The sequence below is a fragment of the Triticum urartu genome, chromosome 2A, assembly GCF_056163025.1.
Source record: "Triticum urartu cultivar PI428250 chromosome 2A, HENAU_Tu73, whole genome shotgun sequence".
Taxonomy (NCBI): Eukaryota; Viridiplantae; Streptophyta; class Magnoliopsida; order Poales; family Poaceae; genus Triticum; species Triticum urartu.
The window spans coordinates 292587124-292602778 of NC_141874.1; the positions used below are offsets into that span (position 1 = coordinate 292587124).

A 15655-nucleotide genomic window follows, 5' to 3' on the forward strand; every position below is an offset into this window, starting at 1 on the left:
AACAGAACTCAGTCTGTTCTTCTCCAAAGCAAGCTGCTTGACTTTGACAAATTTGGCACCCTTGTTGGCACCATCTGCAGCTCTCTTGTGCTTCTCCTTCTCCGCATACTCTTTTGAGTCAATTTCAAACCTCAACTTCTACTTGCTTTGCTTCAATTCATATGCACGAAGTTGTTCCGAGACCATCCACTCCTGTGTAACTTCCTCTATACCATCAACAGACTATGATTGTGTTTCACACAAGACAGGACGTCTCTAGTCAAATCTCACACCAACGTCACCCTCTATAAAATAATGGTCAATTAGTTGAGTAACCTCATCAAACCCATGTGCCCCAGCATGAAAATAGACACTGCGCCAAAATGAAGTTTAACTATGGTCATTAAGAAGTGCACAAAAAGAACAAATGCAGTACACTTATACATATAAATGTTTTGCTGCAATCATAAGAAAAATAAAAATAAATGCAGTTCATATATCAATGTAATGGAGTACACACATATGTACAAAAAACTAAATGAATCAACAATGCAGTTCACACATACATAAAGTGGAGTTCACATATACATATAAATACAGTGCTGCATACACTAACTTGACAGTTTGTTTCCAAAAAAATGCCAGACTAGATACAGCAAGGCAACACCAATTTGTACAACATCAAGTAAGCACCATAAAAAATAAACAAAGCATAAACATAAAAATAGCAGATATTTATAAGAACAATCCATTTCAAAACTCACAGGACACATATCAAATTTACAACAGAAATAGGGATACAACCAAATTGGCAAATTAAAAATAAGAAAAAAAACAAACACATACCAGAAGGAGAGGCCACACTTATGGAAGAAGATTTGATTGGTGAATTCAATTGATGTCCAGCATCATCACCATGATCCTCACCACCAGGACAATGAGAGTGAATTGGTGTATCATTATGACCACTGCAATCACATACTGGATTCAATAAAAACCAGAAACAGAAGTTACAAAACATCACATGACAAATAATGCAAAGCAACACTGACAACTAACACATCATAAACAAATCTGCAGGATGAACTAGTAAACTACATAAACATCACAGAAAATAAACAAGGCTAAAGTAAGCAGTCCACATACCTTGAACTCCTCCTACTCTGCTTGGCGAAGACATGTCGTTTGTCCATAGCACAAGGACGAAGTGACAGATATTAGTAACAAAATCAACGAAATCTGACGAAACCCTAGATCAAAATTGCCTGCTACAGAAAAAATACAAAAGCAAAAGTCGCAGCAGCCATTACGAGAATCACAAAACTAGATGAGGGAACGATCAAGGCCGAGGGAACAGAAAACGTACCACAAAAAAGGGGATGAACGATGGTGGTGGGGGGGAGCGGGAACGGACGGGAAAGGGCTGCGGGAGCGGAGCGGGAAGGGCTGGCGGAGCGAACGGGGACGCGGAATGCAGGAATAAGGACCTCTTGAGGATGGCGGTTCCGCTGGCGATGGCGGTTGCTGCAGGCGACGGCAGTTTTTCTCGAGGGAGAGATGCTTTGGGAGCGGCTGCAAGAGAGGACATAGGTTTCTTCTGAGTTTCTCCCTATGACCGGAGCGGTGGGATTGCCTGGGAGGGCCACGTCTGATGCCTGTGTGATAAGGAGTTACATAAAATGGGTCGGCCCAAAACAGCCCGGCTAAAAAAGACAGACCAGAACGAAACGAATAAGTTAGTACCAGATGCAGTTCGCTATGAAGAACAATGAAGGTCGGGCAGTCAAATAAATACATGCAGTTCGAAAAAAAGATAAATTCGAAAAAACAATGCGCGTGTTAAGATAATGCGTCCGAAAAAATGTCTACCTTCAAATAAGTGCCACAACAAAAAATGGGGGGGGGCAACCCCCCCCCCCTCCCGTGCTAGGGGTTGCAGCAAGTACATGCAAAAAACAGATGCAAGACGCAGCTCTAGACAATGAAATACATTTGGTTAGATGAAGCAATGCGGTATCTAAGCAATGCAGTTTCGAAATACATACATGAATACATACGTGGTCTAATTCACAGCGAAAAAAGTCATAAATTGCGAAATATACTGCATTTTTTCCGGGGGCTATAGCAAGTACACGCAAAAACATTTGCGGTACAAATCCATAGACAAATGCAATGCTCTTTATTAGACGAAGCAGTGCGGTGTCATAAGCAATGCAGTTTCGGGAACACGTACGATACATATAAACGTGACAAATGCCCGTTCGGACAGAACATGGTGGTTAACAAATTTTACTGATGAAAAATAAAATAAAACCACGTTAAAAAAACCACGTTCGGAGACAACCGCCCAATCCGAGCGGTTCCATTGCCACAAACCCATGATCACGGACGCAACCCCAACCCACGATCTGCACAACCGCATCGTCAGCGAGATTGTGCAGTTCATCCGCTGCGGCGATCCCCCCTTTAAATTTAGACCCCTGCCAATGCTTTCTCATCCACAACAACACAAGTATCCATTGCGCTGCCACCAAATCACTCCATCACACCAATCTCCACAGAAGACACCAAGCCCTACTGTCAGCAATGGGGTTCGTCAACGTGTACTGGAACGTGGAGGTGCATGGCAACACCAAGTTGCATGTCATCCACACCAATGACAAGAAGTAGATGGAGACCTCCCTCGAGCAGTACGAGCACCACCTCAGGCTCCAGCGCCACAAGATCTTCGGGATTGGTCTGAGTACAACAACAAGCCAGACGCGACACAAAAACCTGCCCTCATCTAACTCTCCGTCGGCAAGACTCAGTCGGTGCTACTCTTCCAACTGAATTCCGCTGAAAGGTGCACCATCTTCGACAACATCCTCGCTGACCCCAGGTACACGTTTGATGGCTTCTCCGTCGGCGACGACAAAACCAGGCTAGAGTGCATGAATCTGGAGGTCGCCAACTTCGTCGACATCCAGAAGGAATGGAGGGTGCCCGAGGCCACAAAGGAGTTGGACGCCCTTGCAGACGTCGTCGGCATGCTCATCGAAGACTACTACAACAACATGAAGAAGAAGATCACCGACGAGGGACACATGCACTGGGCCACCCTGCCTCTGACAATGTGGCACATCGAGTACGCAACAAAGGACGCCTACGCGACATACAAGATATGGAACCGCATCACCCTCACCTAGGACAGGCTTCGCCGTGCAAAGCTGGAGAAGGGGATCCCCCAAGAAGCGTGCCAAGAGCAGCTAGGAGACGCTACCTGGTGAAGAAGGAGACGGTTCCGGCCAAGAGCCAACGTTGCTCGCGTCATTTTAGATTTATCATCAAATTTTCTTTGTGTTTTTTGCTTATGTATCGTTAGTTTGCTTATGATCATTTGCTTTTGCTGAACTTAGTTTGCTTGTCATATAGAATGGCTTGTAATGATGAACTTTGATTATGTTATGAAGAACTTTATTTCAATTACAAAACAAGAGTTCAACATTAGAACATAATGTAGTGCACATAAATTATGTGATTCGAGCAGTGCATATAATGGACGAAGATGCAGTGCACAAATAGGATGCATGCAGTGCAAAATGTGTACACCTGCAATACAGGACTCTGACGAATGCAGTGCACACATACCCAACAAAGCAGTGCACACCGTACACTAGAAAAAATAATACGTAAGGGGAAAACCCCAAAAAGAAAATGCGACCAGCATGCCGTGCACAAAAATGCACCTGCATATGGAATGCGGAATGTGCGCACATGCACTACACAAACCTGATGAATGTAGTGCAAAAATGATTTTACTAAGCAGTGCACGCCCTATATTAGAAAATACATAAGAGGAAAAATACAAAAAAATGACCACCCAGGTGCAACCAGGCCCCAGCCAGTCTCGTAGTAAGTCTGCGCCCACACTAGGCGAGTCCGTTCTGAGCCACGATGCATGGAGCCAGGCACAATTGGGCCAACGGGTCATAGAGGATAGAGCAGCGAGCGCCATGTATAAGCGCCCAAATAAGAAATAGAGGAGTTCGATGCGGTTGCCTCACCAAGGCTTGAAATAGGTCGCGCACGCTCTCGGCGGGCGAGGTGGGGCTAAACATTAGGGCGCGCACACAGCGCATCGGGAACCAGCCGTCCTCATAGGCCTACTTGTGCAGAATGCGTTTTCACCCCCAAATACTGGCCCAACACACAAAAGAGAGGTTGCTGAAAATTAAAAAAAATTCCCACATACCATGAAAAACCACGGCCCAATAAAAATATAAACAACAACTAGAAAAATAAAAGAACAAACACAATCCATGCATTCTGCAGTTCATTGTAACACGACAATGCAGTTCACTAGATTCAAGTACGTAGTGCTATTGCTTCTCAAATGCATTCGCGTAGACTAAATTAGAATCAATCCACCACCTAACACTAACCACAACATTTATTACTTTCGTTGCTCAATTGGCTGCATAAAAACCTATCCATTCTTGCTCCAGACTGAGACAACTCCTCCCCCCATTCCTCTTTTTCTTCAAATCGTAGATCTAGGTTTCCTCCCATCCCCAATTGTTCTCTGAAATTCCACTAAACCTACCATGGACTGTTCGTGTGGGTGCTTAGGAAGGATGGCACCGGCGGTGGACACATGCGTGTATGTAGATGGTCTATAGCTCACCGACGCCGAGTGGCACAGCATGCTTGGGTGCCTGATGATACCCAACATGGGGTTTCGGGCACCATTTCTTCATTGCCTCACATCCTCATACATGCAGGAAAGTTGGGTATGTTTTTCCCCTCACAATTTTCGACACAATCTAGGTTGCAAATCCACATCTAAATGTATATTTCCATCAATTTGTTCGGTAGTATCAACAATACAAAGAAGTTGTATTATTGTTTAGATTGATGAGCTATTAAGACTAGATAGTTCCACCTATTTTTCTTCAGTACCACACCAGGTATCGACACTAGTTAGATCAGAACCCCAACACATGAACAAAAAAAGAGGTTCAATAGATCAGTGTTGCAATTCTCTTAACATGCTAGCGAAGTACACTACAAATGACCTTGCAGTACAAACATGTTACAATATAATATATATTCTACTAAAACTAGAGGTCAATTTCGTATATAAGTTTGTTCATACATTGCAACTACTATATTAAATACTAGTCATATATATGTCCATATTTAAGTCAACATAAACAGATCATCCAAAAAATAAAGAAAAACATTTGGTGTTTACTTATAAAAATTATTTTCCCATCCATGCCAAAATGCAGAAACTACCATCCGTAATAAATTTCCTGCTTCGAGTTCAGGGAAGGTTACTTTGGAGACACAACACAAGAATGGGTATGCAAACATGCAAGCTCACTACCACATCGACTCTGAAGACTGCATCAACATAACTACTGGTTGGAAAGATTTTGTCTCCCATAATGGTTTTGAGGCCGGAGAAGTGGCCATGGTGTTTTTCTATAAAGAAAATGACTTCCTGAAATTTACAACATTTGGACTGTATGCTGTCTAAAGACAAAGCAAGCCATCCGTGGCATATTTCTAATACTTTGCTTAAGTTGTATGATTTTAAAATTATGTCCATCAAACACTTTGAATGGTGACTTATTAATGTGTGTGACCTTGTCTCCATCATTTTATCACCCTTTTAGACCAGTTGCTGGTGACAGAATGCAGTTATCTAATACACATAGTGTGGTCCTAAATATAAAAAATGTCTTCCTCTGAACAGTAACAAATGCAATGCGAATGGTTGAAACTTTGCAGTTAACATATGATGTTCAAAAGAATTCTCATAGTATGCAGTACAAAAAAATTGTCATAATAACTATTCAGCTAACACCATCACAGAATATACCATCTATTCTAATAGCAGAATAGCAGATTAACCATACTGCTAATGTAGGAAAGTGCGTATTATGCAGTTCTCTAAAACATAGAATGCAATTTAAGAAAAGAGAAATCTCATAAGTTGCTGTCACCACTATAATACAGCTACAACAAAGTCCACTACTAACAAAAATACAGTGCACTACAACGTATGCCAGAACTGCAACAATAAAATTAAAGAAGTACAAATCCAGACATGTGGGGGACTAACAGAGGTGCCAATTCACTCGCACTTACATAACTTGTCTAAAAATGCCGAATCACTAAATTTTCGAAAAATACCCCGCAAAAATTTACATCGGACACATGGTCACTGGATGAACAACATGAGCTTTTCTTTAAAAATTGCATTTTAAAATATGAAGATTACAGCCGCAATACAATGATTTAGAAACAACAGTGACAATAAGTACAAGATTTAAAAACACATCGACGCACAAAATCCAAAAATCAACAAGAACTGAGGAGCGGACGAAGCTCACCCTCCCCACAAACAAATTCATGGGAATTGAAACCTAACTCTTAAAAAATTACACAAATTCTAGAGTTAAGGGAGCGATTAGACGAACGATATCAAAGAGTTCCTACTAATAAACAACACGCGAGCGCCAGAAAGTCGCATCCGATGTGAACACGAACAACCAGAGCAAAGCTCATCCGCCAAATCACTCAATTTACCCGGATTTTAGTAGTTTTTTTAGCAAATTACAATGAAAAAAGGTCAAATGGTGTTCAAAAACAAATTAAATAATCCCACAACACCCGATTCAACACAGAACAGACGGGCGGACTGCCAAAAAATTGAAGCACCTTGAATAATGAATAATAACACTATATATATATAGAATATTATTTTGTTACCATCGGTCCCTATAGGGCCCAATGGCCGATTACACGATCAGAAAGACCCGCCCAGTTACCCACCACCTGCCAGCCTGTTCGTTGCTTACCTCTACCCCAGTCAACCCACCTCCCACCCCGATCCCCGCTCCCACATCCCATAGCCGCCACGGACGAGACTTGCCTGCTCCCCCGGCGTGCGCCCATCCGTGCTCCCGCATACGTGGCATGGTTTGATTGGAACAAAATAAGGTCCGGTCCCACCCCCTTAAAATCAGGGGGGAGATGATTAGATTAGACAGAAAAAAGAGAAAAAGACAGCCGTAGGGATCCAGCCAAGCCGGGGAGCATGGGGAGGGAGCAGGCAAGCCGGATCCAGCCACCACGGCCCTCGCCGCTGGCGCGCGTCCCACCACCACCACCTCCCATAGCTATCGTTGCCCCCCTTCGCCGGAGCGCCCCCCGCCACCACCACCTCCTAACGCCACCAGCACCACCTCCTCATCCCCGTCTTCCTTCCCGCGCTCCGGCCGTCTTCCTCCCCGCAATCCGTCCGCCTCCCTCCCCGCGCTCCGTCCACCTTCCTCCCCGAGATCCGTCCGCCTTCTCCCCTGATATCCCATGGCTGTACGGCCGTCGGCCAACCCCTCCATCTGTAACTAAGGGCATTGGGCCGCCCTCCATGCCGGGGTGGCCCTGCTAGCCATCAGCGGGGGAAGCGGAGTGGCTTCCATGGAGGGGGTGCGGACGAGTTCGTCCTAGGCGTGCACATCCTCGGGAAGTCCATCTGCAATATGGGCACCTCGCTGAGATCTCATAGTGCTCGTCCCAGACTACTCTCCGAAGCCACTCGAGGTATGCGTGCACATCTGCACTTCAGTCGACAAAAATCAGCAGAATTGGTACTATGAACTTTTGTGCTGGTCGGTCTTGTGTGTTACTTTAATGTTGGACTGAGGAATTTGGCATTAAAATGAAATCAAATAAAAGTTGAAACATAGAGCTCGCGGCTTCTGTTTGTAGTTTGAACTTAGGCACGTCTCTATCCGTCTGTCGTACTTCAATCGTTCTTTGCCATGATGTTGAATCAACTAACTGTGCGTGCATTGCAGCAGTAATGTTTATTTGGTGCAAAAAGCTCACCCAAAAAACCCATCTCGATTAATTAGAATTTTGGAAGTGCATGCTTTGGCAATTAACTGCTGAGTGCCTCTATCTTTCCACTTCAATATTTATAGTGTGGTGTAGTCAGTATGCTGAAGATGAAGTTTCTTGTCAAACTTTTCCAGTTAATATACATGGTACTTGGTCATATATTCCACATGTACTTACATCATTGTTAAGCATCTTTCCATCTAAACTTCCATTCCTACAGGTGGAGAATACATAGCAGGATCTGCCCCAGCAAATTAACCACATGTCGCCGGAGGCACTCTGCCTCTCCTATGCACCCCCTGCTTCCATGTCCCTCCACCACCGCCCTCCCTTAACCCTCTGCAGTTATTGGCAACGCGGATGTGGCCCCGCACTGTATGGACGCGCCGCTATCGCTCTGTCATCGCGTACAGAGAGTTCAACGCCGCAACCCCCCTCCGTTCAATCTCGCCGCCATGGGTGTGCCCCACTCAACTCCCTCGCCTGTGCTTCCGTGGCGTAACAATGCAACCTGCAGGAGGAACCGTGGGGGGTCGAGGACGTCCAGCTCGGCAGTCCAACTCGGCATGATTCACGTCATCGTTGGCCCCATGTTCGCTGGCAAGATCACCTTGCTTCTCCGCCGGCACCGTTAGGTACTCACCCCGTCCCGTCTATTGCTTAGTGCTTCGTTTTGCGTTGCTAAAAACAAAAAACAAGGAAGTTCAAATTGAAAATAATGAGAAGTTAGACGTTTAAAAAAATCAGAAGTTATTTTAGTGAATCTCTATTGAAAATTAGCTCACGTTTTAGTGTATCAGAAGTGGTTTGTACTTTTTTGCTTGACGCGTGTTCATGAGCAGTTCAAAACATGTACTTGTTCCATGGTTTGCTATAACACTTGTTAGATTGCTCTCCAAAAAAAGTCATGTATTCATGAATTTGCTACTGGTGTAGCAGCCCTGTATGTATTTTATCATCAGTTCATAAAGAAAAGCTGAAACAGTGTAGTGTGCGTGTTAAAAAAATAATTCAGTTTTATATTGTTTGGTAGTTTTCACTTCATAGAAAATTTCTAACAGTTCGGTCAAAATAAAGTTTGCATAGTTTATACTCGAGAGGTAGTAATGTTCAATGACAGAAAAACATCAGTTCAAATATATATGCAGGAGGTTGAGAGCCGAAAAACTGATTTTTTATGTGTTTAATTTTTCAGCTGTAAAGATAGAAATTTTTCTCTCTTGTCTCTCTTGGTTCTCAGGAAAATTGGGCTGGGAGTCAACAAGCCGGGCAAAAATGTGTTGCTACTTCTACAATATCAAAGATGATGAGATTCTAGTCTTGCTCGTCGAGGACCCAATCACAGGGCAGTCTGTCGCTACTGCAATGCATTAGGAAAAGTTCAAGTTTCCTATTAGATTTAGTTCTATTGGAAAAGGGCTGCCCTCACCGTGCTTATCCCCGTCACCGGAGGGCCTGCGTGCCGGGGTTGAGCCACAGTCGACACTTCCGGTCGTGCCCTACCACTAATCAATCTTCTCGCCTAACCCCCTTCCTCCCCGATCTGCTACTGATATACCCCAACTACCACTAGAGCTTCGGGGAGCACTCCTCCGTCCAAGTTGAGCATTGGGTCCCGTCCGAGTAGAGCACTGCACCCCGTCCAAGTCCCCATCTAATTTTGAACGTTCAATTTTGTCATGTTGGAATAATATAGCATTGAGCACCCTACATTTTTTTTTTGCTTGAGCGTTGAGCAAACAGTGGAGCCTGCTGGAGGAGTCATGGGGTCGAGGACCTCCTGTTCAACAGTACAACTTCTTGTTTCGTGGCCGGTCGCTCAAGGAGCTGTGTGCAGGCCGCAGTAAGTACATGATTACTAATATTAGGATATGTATGTGGTCCCATTAAGTACATGATTATTAATTAGCAAGTTTGGTTGCTTCTGAAAACTGAAAAATGTCAGCTTGTACTGATGCATTCCAAAAATGTGTTGTGTATTTTCAAGAAAAACATTTGTCGGGTTTTTGGTGGCCAAGTATTATTGATATGGAGATGAGTAACTGTGCGGATACGCTCCTGTCGTTTTTCTGTAAAAAACAAAATGCCATGTTTACACATCCAAATTTAATTTTGGAAGGTTCACACATCCATATTAGAGAGATTCATTGGACATAATTTTGCAAGGTCAGAAAAAGCAATTGCTCAGTACATCACAGCAGCTCTTCGATGCAAAAAGGATGGCTCTTCTCAAGTCAGCAGCTAACCAAATTGGGTAAGTTTTCAGAAATTCATTCTAGTGTCGGACGTTGGTGAGATTCTGATTAAGACTTTTGTCCATTCCAGCAACTTCAGGGTAGCTCAGTCAAATATGGCAACTGTGCAGTAAACAGTTTTAGTTGAGAAATCAGCAAGGTGTAATGCATACCGTCTTCTATAACTCATTTCACTTCATGATTTCTTCACCTGTTTGTTGTTTCCTTATTATCCTAATTCCTAAATGTTCTACTCAACTTCAGCGCCATGCTCAGTCCAACACGGTGGCTTAAGGGTGGCCGAGTTTGTCGCGACCATCAGTTTGGAGACCTGCGTCACTGCGCATGTCGCTACCATGGCCCCCTGTGTCACCGCGTGCTTCGTCAACAGCCTCCTGCACAAGGAAAAGCAACAGGAGTAGAGGCGTCTGAGATGCTCTGTTCTAGGGAGGTGGCTGATTATGTTAGTTAGTTTGTAATACTTTGGCCGCAGTGTACTTATATATCTTTTTCTGGACGGAGCAGATCAGAGCTTATGTCAGTACGAACTTTGATTGTGATGGTACTACAATCTCTATAAAAACACCAGCAATCCATTTTTACTGGTACTTACCTTTTATACAATTCACATGGATTATGCCCTTATTACAATTCATTGGTACAAAAATGCACTGTGCTCACCATTTTATTTTAGTTCATGAGTTTGTAATACTTTAAAAAGAGGACGTAAAAGTGAACCATTCAGTTTTGTATTATAAAAAGTGTTAATGTGAAAAACTTCAAAACATCTTGTTTAATAAGTTCTGCTTCTACGTATAGTATTTATTGAGCTAAAAATGGTACCATTCATACATTCTCGTCGATCTTGTTACAATCGTCCTTGCTTTTGTGAGTTTCCTGATGCAAGTTGTGTGGTCAGTCTAGATGGGAGAGGGTGATCCGTTCAAAGTGTAATTCTGTGACATTGACGTTCAAGTTCTACAACTGATCCGTACAAATAAAAACGGTGGTCCATTCTAGAAAGGAAAAATGGTTTAATTAAAAATATTGATTAGTACAAGTTAAAACGGTGGTCTGTTGGGAATAAAAGAAATGACAGAAATTCAAATTGTAAAAGTTCAAGCAAAATGAAACCCCATGCAATTTAAATGGTAAAAATACAAGTCGTAAAATAAGAGAAGTCCAGAACATCGTTGTAAAAAAATGTTTAGTTAAAAAAAATTAAATAAATAAACATTTTTTTGAAAAAAAATATCATTTAGTTCGATGATACAAACCATGCAAGTATAGGGGCGATGATGCAATAAACCGTTCTATGATACAAACAATGCAAGTATAGGGGCGACGATACAGTAAATCATTGAAAACCTACAAGCAAAAATATTACCCAAAAAGCCTAGTTGGTGAAAACACGCTTAGTAAAAATCCATACAAACATCAGTACAAGTACTCTTTTTTCATAATAATTCGAAATTACTCTACAAAAAATAGCTCAATACAAACACACATATATCAGTACGAGTACTCTGTTTTTTAAACGGGAAAACAGCAGGATCTGTCTTGCCGTATTCAAAATTACTCTTATACGATTACAAATTTGAGAAAATGTTCAACATGACTAAGTTTTGCATTTTCGGTACCTTTTCAATGGTATATTATTTGCCCCATTTCAATAAACTTTTTAACAAAATCACGTTCAAAACCCATTTGAATTCGTATTTAAACCGTAAGGAATTAGAAAAAACTTTCTATACACAAAACTTGCACATTTTCCATAGCTTTCCAACGCCGTATCATTTGCGTCAATCCAACAAATCGTTTGCAAAAAACAGCGAAAATACGTTTCTCCCATAATTTCACCATTTTTCAAATTAATTTTAAATCATGTAGAATTTGAAAAAATAGTAGATATATGGAAGATTCGGATTTTCACAAGCTTTCTAACTCCATCTCATTTGCTCAATTCCGATAAAGCGTTTGAAAATTAAGTCCAAAATACGATTCGTGTTTTCGGTTTTGAAAAAAAAAACGGTTTTTTTTAAAACTACTCTTACAACCGTATTAATTTTGCAAAAAAATAATTATAAGATTGTAATGTAGATGTCAAGAGCTTTCCAACGATATATTACACGCCCTGTTTCGACAAAAAAATTTGCAAAAAAAAAATGAACTAAAGAAGACGATTTTTAACAGAAACAGAAAGCATCAGTTCAACCACTTGAATTCATCATTTCAAGTAGAGTAACATAATAATATTCTGTTAGTGAAACAGAATGGCCCAGATGTATATATATATATATATATAATCACCCTGGGTGAGGATTGGTTATTCTTCACCTCACTCTATTTTATTATCAATGCACCATAACTTTACGACCCGTAAGTTTTGTTTTATTTCCGACGTAAAAAGAGACCGTAAGAAAATATATAATCATCATAAGAAATATTTTATATTATATAAAATTAAAAACGTAAAAACATAGTGTAAAATACACATAAACTGCAATTTTTCTTGTCTTATGACGTATATTTTTAATTTTTATGTCAAATTTTATGTAGTGAATTAATAGGACAGAGAATCCGGGCCGACATAACTAGTCGTGAACCCAGAGTGACACTAACTTACAGGGACAGGCATTCATGACCTAGCAACGAATGTGTCGGTCATCAGCGAGTGAATCCGGGCTGTAGCAAGCTAACAGGACTCCGGTAGACACCACGTGATATTTCCCCGTAGGGACAGACACAGGAACAAAGAAGGACACATGTCATCCAGCCTAAGTGTTCCGGAGCAGTAGCAAGCTACCATGGCTCAGTGGAAGCACTAGGAGACATTTCCCGGTAAGAGAGGCTACCAAGGATAACAACTGATGCGGAGCATCCCACAATCATCCCCATGGACACCACTTCAACTATCCAAGCTCCAAGTGGGCCCATGACAAGAGCTAGGGCGCGTGCTATTCAATCCGAGGTGACATCACTCCTACTTGAGTTTCCCTCCTCTTCAAGTGAGACATGGCTACTGCCTAAGTCCGAGATGCTATGTGTGATCAGGTATGACACTCAAGACACGGAGCCGAGGGCTGTAGAAGAAGAGACATGCGTCAACACTCTGGACCGCCCAGAACCTCCGACCAGAGCCAGGAACATCCGGCCCCTGGACCCTCCGGCCGACCTGGAGCTTCCGGCCTCTGACGTTTTCGACCCGCCTAGGCGTGCCAACTCTCTGGTTAGCCCGGAACCCTTCCCGGACCTTCCAGCACCCGGAACCTCCGGCCAGCCCGGACCTTCCGGCCCCCGGATGCCAACCCAGCTCCACCCGTGCCAACTCTCAGGTTAGGCCGGACCCTTGCCGGAACCTCTGGTGCCCGGAACTTCCGGCCCTGCCTGCGCGCAGAGACTTGGGCCGAGGCCTGTGTACCCTTTCGTCACCTAGACTATAAATACTCTTCTCCTACCTATGTTTTAGGGTTAGCAAAGAGATAGCTCATGTTTGTGTGAGAGCTTTGCTCATCCACTTGGTTACCTCCCCCTCGGAGATCGCACCTCCTCGGAGAAGATTCCCCAAGCGGATTCAAGACCCCTCTTTAGGGAAGAACATCAAGACCTCCTCACGGAGAAGACCGGTTACCGTGTATCGTCCCTAGTTGATCGTGGATCGTGTATATTACTTTATGTATTTGGGGATCTAGCACGTGTGTGACTATCTTGTTGGTTTGAGTGTTCCTCTCCTTTTTTCCCTTATGTTTCCCTCATTTTCCCCTTTGTGTTCTTCGTGTTCATCGCGGGATTCCGCTCCTTTCGTGAAAGATTGGGCGATTAGGGTTCTACCCTACATCATCTTGGTCTCTAGAGCCACGTTGATCACGATTTCGGAGCCTCCCCGTTGTGTTTCTAGCCTAATTTTGTTGTTTTTCGTCCTAATCCGAAAATCCCCACCAAAAATAGCCCAATTTTTTTTTGTGATTTGTTGGTGTGATGAAGTTTTGTTGGATTTGATCCGTGAATTTTGTTTGTGGCTCGTAGATCTAGCCTACCCACCCTTCTTTTCCACCAATTTCCTTTCTTTTCCCCTGTGGATTTGGGTTTGTCCTCAAGTTTTTCCGCCCAAATCCACGATTCCCAATTGTCTGTTCTTGCTAGTTTCGCGACCACCGGAACTTCCGGCCACGCCCGAACCTTAGGCCACCCCGGACCTTCCGTCTTGCCCGGACCTTCCGGCTTAGACAGAAAGTTCGCACATCTTCGACGATTTCCGCTCCTTCGACACCTCCGTCCACGGTGTAGCGATATATTCACCAATGTACTGAAGACCGTGCACCACAACAACGACTACAATGTCATACTTTTGAAACCTTCAACCGTAAGCAAGAACGGTAACCTCATCTTGGTATTGGACATATCAATCTTGCCATTACATTGATAGCCATCATAGCCTTACTCCTTTGCGTTGCTTACCCATCGAGACTAGCCATTGAGTATTGCCAGCAACGAGACTTGTGCACATTAGTGATCATACTTCCCATAGCATACATACATCATTGTTGCATATATTGGTATCATCCCTTGTGTCACAAAGTTGTAACCGCATACACAATCTTATCTTGGTTCGTCAAGCATTGCATGAGAAAAGAGCTCAAACATCAAAGAGCCAAACAAGCTTTTAAGCAAAAAGGAAAGATAAGCAAAGAGCTTTTACGCAAGAACCATAGCATCATAGAACATTAAGATTGTCATACTAGATCATCTTGGATCATATCATCGGAACACCTTGCATAGAACATACTTGGGATAGAAGTCGTTGCATTTTTGCTAAGTAAGTTGTGCACAAGTTCTTGTATCCGCCTATTGTGCAATCGTGCTAGCGTCTCTGTAGTGTTGTGCAACATGAGCATTTTTGTGGATTCCACATTTTGGCTCATCCTTGGTTGCCCAACCCCACTTATCTTTTTGCGTGTGTGTTTCCGTGTACCTTATATGCTTGGTCTACTAGTTACATTGCATCTTGCGAATCTTTTCCAACATTATTGAAGCTCACTTACAAATTGCATCAAATTTTGTGCCACCATCCTAACAAAGCTCCACCATAAGCTTTTACTTGTGTAGGTGTGAGAAACCGACAAGAATTTGTACCAATTGTGCTATTCCGTTGTCCTACATTGGAGTGATCATCGACCCACTTTCAACTTCGGTCAAGGTACATTTGGTATTCGTTCTTCTCTTTCTACCACTCACATTTGTCTTGGAATGATGGATAGGCCAAGAACTTCTACCAACCCACTCGTCATGGAGCAAGACGATGACATGAACTCCTTCATCACCAAGAGCCACCTCTTTGGTGCACAACGTGCTTTGCATCAAGAACAACAAGCCATGAGTGACCGCATTGACAACCTCGCCACCGACTTGCGACTCTCCGAGAAACGTACAAGGGACTACTTTGACCACAAGCTCGATGATCACAAGCAAGAGAATGACGCAAGGATGGACGAGATTCGCGCTTTATTGCTCAACCGCTCTTCTTCCACTTCAAGAAGGAGTCGTTC

At 43.0% G+C, this 15655-nt stretch overlaps 1 protein-coding gene and 1 long non-coding RNA gene across 6 annotated transcripts; both read left to right on the plus strand.

Moving 5' to 3' along the window:
• Positions 1–2565: 2565 nt before the first annotated feature.
• Positions 2566–3167, plus strand: LOC147984867 (uncharacterized). The gene is made up of 2 exons (XM_087541294.1): positions 2566–2645; positions 2825–3167. The coding sequence occupies exons 1-2, from the start codon at positions 2566–2568 to the stop codon at positions 3165–3167; spliced, it is 423 nt and encodes a 140-aa protein (XP_087397420.1).
• Positions 3168–7058: 3891 nt separating this feature from the next.
• Positions 7059–10754, plus strand: LOC125537303 (uncharacterized). Of its 5 annotated transcripts, none has more exons than XR_007295775.2 (6): positions 7061–7575; positions 8096–8510; positions 9071–9718; positions 10047–10129; positions 10201–10269; positions 10374–10754. It is a non-coding gene; the product is annotated as an uncharacterized LOC125537303 (long non-coding RNA). The 5 variants fall into 5 exon arrangements; XR_007295773.2 differs by having other exon boundaries at positions 7062–7575; positions 9116–9718; XR_007295774.2 differs by having other exon boundaries at positions 7059–7575; positions 8096–9718; positions 9995–10129.
• Positions 10755–15655: the final 4901 nt, after the last annotated feature.